The sequence below is a fragment of the Eurytemora carolleeae genome, unplaced genomic scaffold (assembly GCF_000591075.1).
Source record: "Eurytemora carolleeae unplaced genomic scaffold, Eaff_2.0 scaffold634, whole genome shotgun sequence".
Classification (NCBI taxonomy): Eukaryota; Metazoa; Arthropoda; class Copepoda; order Calanoida; family Temoridae; genus Eurytemora; species Eurytemora carolleeae.
This window is the reverse complement of record NW_019396525.1, coordinates 99,793-106,261: the sequence shown is the minus strand read 5'-3', so window position 1 is coordinate 106,261 and position 6,469 is coordinate 99,793. Positions and strand designations below refer to the sequence as shown.

The 6,469-nt window shown below is 32.0% G+C and overlaps 1 protein-coding gene across 2 annotated transcripts in view; it reads left to right on the top strand.

Moving 5' to 3' along the window:
- Nucleotides 1-5,434, top strand: part of LOC111704862 (uncharacterized) — an 8,080-nt gene extending 2,646 nt beyond the window's left edge. Inside the window, exons 3-11 of one of the 2 annotated variants that reach the window (XM_023477226.1) lie at nucleotides 538-705; nucleotides 1,653-1,838; nucleotides 1,950-2,132; nucleotides 2,237-2,393; nucleotides 2,490-2,574; nucleotides 2,993-3,072; nucleotides 3,907-3,992; nucleotides 4,914-5,011; nucleotides 5,085-5,434. In XM_023477226.1, coding sequence (XP_023332994.1) covers nucleotides 538-705; nucleotides 1,653-1,838; nucleotides 1,950-2,132; nucleotides 2,237-2,393; nucleotides 2,490-2,574; nucleotides 2,993-3,072; nucleotides 3,907-3,992; nucleotides 4,914-5,011; nucleotides 5,085-5,216 — 1,175 coding nt within the window. In that variant the 3' untranslated portion in view covers nucleotides 5,217-5,434. The remainder of the gene's footprint in view (nucleotides 1-537; nucleotides 706-1,652; nucleotides 1,839-1,949; nucleotides 2,133-2,236; nucleotides 2,394-2,489; nucleotides 2,575-2,992; nucleotides 3,073-3,906; nucleotides 3,993-4,913; nucleotides 5,012-5,084) is intronic. The other variant, XM_023477227.1, reaches the window with a different exon arrangement.
- The last annotated feature ends 1,035 nt before the right edge of the window (nucleotides 5,435-6,469 follow it).

Genomic DNA, 6,469 nt, shown 5'->3' with positions numbered 1-6,469 from the left:
TTTAGTAAAATTTCTAAACGTAATTAAAAGAGTTTATATTGGAAAAGTTAAGATAAAACGTAACGTTAACAAAAAATATTCTTTGCACTGAAATGCATTGTAACGTACAGAACTATGCCCCAATGACGTTTTATTAAAGCAAAACGTTTGTCATCTTTTAGATCTTAAACCAAGTGAAAGTGTAACGTAAGGTCTCTGAAAATATTTACATTGCATGAAAGTGGAACGTTAAAAAATTGTGGTTATATTACATAAGCTTTAACGCAACGTTGGGAAAGTTTTTAAAACATCAAATGCAAAAGCGTAACGGAGCTTACTGTTTTTTCAATAACATTTACTAAAGCTTAACGTTGTATAAGGTATTCAAGTGCAGAAAATTCATTACGTAACGTTACTCTATACCATAAAATTTTAAAATGTGCAACGTAACGTTTCAAACGTTAATACTTTCGTAACGAAAGCTAAAATCTAGAAAAATCAAAACGTTGACATCTCTATTATCTAGTTTGTATATCAAATGCTGTATTTATTTTTCAGATAGAATGGCAGAGATTATTAAAGAAGAATTAAATATAGAAAAGTTTGAGATAAAAGAAGAGATTGTTTCCTTCAAGGAAGAAATCCTTCCCTTCTCTACTTTAGAGGCTAAATTTACTGTTAATCTACATAAAGATGATATAAAGATAGAAAATACAAGAATACAAGGTAAAATTAATAATTTTGTGGAAGACGATGCCTGGCCGCGTTAAACAAGTTCCACAAGATTCAACTGAATGAGATAGAACAGATACGGGGCATGGTACTGTCAAAACATCTACACACGTGTGATATCGATATTAACTCATATTCTGAACCCTCTAGTAATAAGTTATAAGAAATATATATACTGGAAGTTATTTATGCGTTTTTATTAGAGTCTGACTCACGTCCTCTATATTGGTGACCCCCGACTTTGAACATACAGTTAAACGCTATCCAGTTTTATGATTTTCTCAAACTTTGAACATTAAGTGATACATCCGAGCATCATGACTGACCGGAAAAAAATGAAATGTATATATGACAAAAATGTCATTGTTGAATTTGTTCATTTCCATGTCCTAGTGATCATTCTGAATACTTGCAACAAACTTTCTAATTTTCTAATTCTGAAATCTTTGGAACCAAATCCTGATTTTGTAAGCCTTGTCTGTCTGTTTGTTTGTTTGTATCCAATAAAGGTCAAAACGGCTGAACTGATCGGGCCCAATTTTTTTGTGGGACATCACGTGACCACAGGGAAGGTTTATGAATGATAAAAATCAAAAAAAAATGTGTTTTAAAGGTTTTAAATTTTGTAAAAAAAATTAAATTCTTGAAAATCCGCGATTTTTTTTAAATCCGCAAATTTTTTTTCTTCTTTGTTTCAAAATGTAAACAAAAAGAACATGTTCACAATTTAAATAGAAGATGGGCGAAGCGCCCTGAAAGCCTAGTATTAAAAAATTTAAAAATAAGAGTTTGAGACAAGTCTTCAATTCCTTAGCTTAGTTTAAGAATGCCAGGCTAAACTTATCTTAATGTAATTTAAACAGCATCCCCTAGCATTATTTTTAGGTACACTTCCCACCCATTTTCAACATTTAGACCTCTTTTTAAAATGTCATAATTAGGATTGCTTACTGAAGAAAAGAGACCGTTGCGACGGGTTCCTAACTTAAGGTACGATTCTCAAGAGCAGCATGAGAGTTCTGCCTCTGATTCTGATAATGGAGTTGGATCTGATTCTGATAATGGAGTTGGATCTGATTCTGACTCAGAAAACACTGTACTCGACGGACCACCAAAGTTTACCCAAGGTAAGCTTAATAATATATTGAAATATTTTGGGTTGAAAATATATTTGCTCAAAGCTAATTTGGCCTGTATAGTCTACTAAACATTAATAAATACACTAATATGCTGTTTAGAAACTATGCAAGATTCTCCCAAGCGTCCAAGAATGAATATAGAAACCCCGAAATCAACCAACTGCAGCAGTGAAAAAAGACTGGACAGATATGAGGTTACCCCAGAGAAAACCCCGGATAGAATTGTGAAAACGCCTTTCCGTTCCCAGGAAAAAAGGTTTAAACAAGAAACAATTGAGGAAGGTAACCTCCTTAAGTTACCTTTTTTAACCATAATGAAAAATGAGATACGTTTTTTTCTTGATTCAAAAATTGATTGGTCTAAACTCTAAAGTTTATTTTTGCAGATTCCCAGGTTACCAATGCAATAATCCTGAGAGAGATTATTAAAACTCAAGATTACCTCAAGAGAGTTGAAGAACGTATTAAAGGAGTTGAAGAACGTATTAACAGAGTTGAAAATCGTACGTCAATTGGAAATGACTTTTCATCTTTTACTGAAAGGTATAAATCCTTAAAAAATTCTTATTATAAATCTATTCAAGTAAAAATATCAAAATTTATTTGATTTATAAATGTTTTTATTTGAATTTTCTTCAGGTTTGGATTTCAACCTGCATCCACGATAGAGGAGCTAATGACGTTTGAAAAGGAACTTGATGATTCGCAATTCTATGCTAAAGTGGTAATATTTTTTGTTTTTTGTAGTTCCTTTAAAAGTAATGCACTGTTAACAGAGAATCAGAAAGACAACTTAAAGGATTTGAGTTTTTGCCACAAATGCCAATTTTAAAATACCTAAATTTCAAGAACCAAATGATGCATACCTTTCATATTTCAAACTTGCATTGTTTCATCCACCAGAATTCATAGTTTGAAATATCTAGCATCTACGACATTTGGTTTTAAAGAAATTGGGATTTAAAAATCCGAGTTTGTGGCACAGACTCAATTCCTTTGTGATAATTTGTAAACTAGTGTTATTAGCTATTAACTGAAAATTATTTTTCTCTTAGTATTAAGGGCTGTATACAAAAATTTGTCCATGGAGGGNTCTTATTATATATATATATACGAATTCAATCAAAATTTTGTTAATTCAGTTGAATGTTGTAAACAAGCCCAGGAAATTTGCAGTAGGAGAAACTACAAGACATATTTTAAGACTAATTGCAGATGATCGGTAAGGTTCAAATAAAAACTTTGCACTGAATTTTCTTAAATTATTCTGTTTTGACAGAAATCGAACCCGGTGTCCTACATGAAGCAGACTTTCATGGGGCGGACTCGACCCCTAAAGTTTTAACCATTTTAACACAATGTTAGAAATAAAAACAATGTTACAATGTATTTTAAAGAGGGTAAAGGTAAAAAGGGTTATTTCTGCTTGAATGTCGTATTCCTTTCAAATCATCGAACAATTAATATTAACCTAGAGAAATAGATAATTGTTTTTTAAATCAAAATACATTCATAAATACCGGAAACATTGTGTTGAAATGGTTAACACTTTTAGGGGGTCTGCCCCATGCAAGAGTCCGCTCCATGCACGATACTGATTCATCCCAGGGGCGGAAACGTTATGTGTGTGTGTCTGTACCAAAAGAGTGTGTGTAAGGAATACCGAACCGAAGGCGCGAATCCCGGGATTTGTACAGTCTAGGAGAGTACATTTGTTTATTGTTAAATGTTTACTTGAAAATAAGTTTTATATACATGTAATATATTATTTACATATTTGTCAACACTAAAAGCCAAATTTTCATGCAAAGAATATAATTTGATTACAGTTTACAATAAACTACTCGTTATTCAAGCTTAATTATAATTGACGACATTATTATGCAATTTCCTTGACTGTAGTCATGTTGTGTGTCTGTACCAAAAAAGTGTGCATGTGTAATACCGAACTGGTCTGCAAAGCAGTGCGACTGGCTTTCTCATGCCAGACCAGCGCCATTGCCCTTCCCTTTATTCCCTGATTCATCCCCTATTGGTTAGATGATAAATGTTTCAGTATCTGGGCACTGTTCAACCTTAAAGGTACTACAACAGGAAAGTTTGCATATGGAAGTCTGTGCAATGTGGATAAACTGATTCAAGGTAAGCTAGATTAAATATGTATACAACATCACATACGGCGGGACCCATAAAGATGTGGAATAAGGAGATGACATTTGAGCAATCATATTTGTGTCAGATGTTGATATAAAGCAAATAGTTTTGTAACTTGTATAAACTATATGAATTTAAATGGGGCGCAGTATTTCCTTCACAATAGCTGTGTTTCATGTACATTGGACTAAGTAAAAAAAACTAAAGTCTAATAGTCGTCTTTACAATCCACAGTTTTCTAGGGGTTCCAAGTTTGCTTCCTTGAATAAAAACTCTAATAATCTAGTCTAATAGTCTAATAGTCGTCTTTACAATCCACAGTTTTCTGGGGGTCCCAAGTTTGCTTCCTTGAATAAAAACTCTAATAATCTAGTCTAATAGTCTAATAGTCGTCTTTACAATCAACAGTTTTCCAGGGGTTCAAGTTTGCTTCCTTGAATTAGTTTTATAATTTCTCTAATGTCTCTAATGTCCAAAGGAATTCAGTTTTAGCCAAAAGCTTAAGTTTACTAATTCCTACATCTTTGCAACCTGAAGAGGTAAACCTTTCATATTTTAAACTCAAATAACTTCATAGAATTCTGAATTCATAGTCTGAAATATCAAGGGTGTACGACATTTGATTGCAAAGATTCAGGGGTTAGAAAATTAAGAGTTTGTGGCAAAAACTCCGTTTCTTTTTTTAACAGTAAGAAGTACTTGAGCTAAATGAAGTAGTTACAACTGCAATTCTTAATATTCATTAAATCTAGTAATAATAATTTGCTGTGAAAACATAAGAAAAAATCAAAGCTTCATCTTTTATTTATCACACGTTCTTAAAAAAACATACTGTGAAGCATATAATTGTAAATCTATTTTTGTATGATGTTGAAAGGGTCTTTCTCATATTTCTTTTGTGTTATGTAGATACTGTACTGGCTCACCATGGGAATGAACTTGGCAATGCCAAATTACAGCATTCTGCTACTTTGAACTTCTTTAAGAATAAAAGCACAGCCTTGAAGGTACTGATATAGATTTAATTACTTTATACAAGGAAAGCATATTCATGAATTTTAAAACATCTTTACTTTTCAGAAATCTGACTTTCCTCCTTCTCCCGTTAGTCAGAGATTAGTAACTCTAGATGATGTTGGCGTGAATGAACTAAATACTGAGAGAAGAATTGCTTCAGGATCTCAAGACTTTGCTAATTTTAACACAGAATAAATACCTTCAATGTCACATCCTACAGTTGCATTCGAAAATATGTGAGTGGGGGACAAGCCGACAAAGGGGACAGAGATCCCCCCCCCCCCTCCTCGCAAATATTGATGTTCTAAATTGAAATTTTATCAAAGTTTACTGTATACAGCACTCCCTTCCTTGTATTCTAGATGACTATATCCCACATAATTCTCCAATTCATGCTTTATCAACTCGTAGATGTATTTTTTTAAATCTTTTTATTTTTTATTTGATTTTTCATTGTTGAGATAAACATTTAACCCATTTTGAGGAACATTATTAACCTTGCTCATCCCTACTATTTAACTTTTCTCCTTGAGAACAGTGTAAATATATTTGCCAGGGAGAGAAGGTAATGCTTTGAACATTTGATGAGAAAAATTCGCGCATTGACAAGACAAATAAAGCGAATATTTATTATTTTCAATTTGACTACTTTGAATCCGTGCAAAACATTTGATATGCCATTAAACATCTGATCGATAAAGATATTATGTTTTCTAACAATTTGTGCGCAAATTTACTGTCGGTTTATTTCCTGTAAACAATAAATGGGTCTATGTAATTTCAAGTGACCATTCATGGATGGCAATGCCCGGTTTAAAACTGTACCTTTTAATGTAATACTTATGTTGGAAGATTTTTTTATCCTAAAAAGAATTTATTTGTGATGATTTTCAAATGTTTTCCTGCAATAGAAATCCACAAATCACTTTTTGCACAATTGAAAATAATCAGTTTTCAAAATTCTAAACATTGATATAAAGCATACTTGATCAGACAAAGCTTTTCAGGGTACCGTTGTGAATCGTACACAACATTCTTTAACGAGAGAGTCACTTTAATTTAAGAGTACAGACTTATCTTAACTTATCTATAATACAACCCAAGAAATTAAATATTTCATCTATGTATAAAAGTAAAAATAAATGTATGTGTAATCTATTTAATCTATCAAATAATGTTCGTTACCAGCTTTGTGACTCTTTATGAAACCCTGAGTAGAAACGTTGTTTTAATTAGATATTCATTAAGAGGATTTAAAATAAATATTTTTTTCAATTGTGCTGAATTAGCGGCAGAAGAATTATTTAATATAGAAATCAAAAGGGGTCTAATACATTTTTGTACAATAATGAATTAAACTCAGAAGAATACAAGGAAATTGATTACTCTTCTCAACTTCTAATCATATTACTCTATCATTGCAACTTGAATATTTGAGTTTGAGAAGA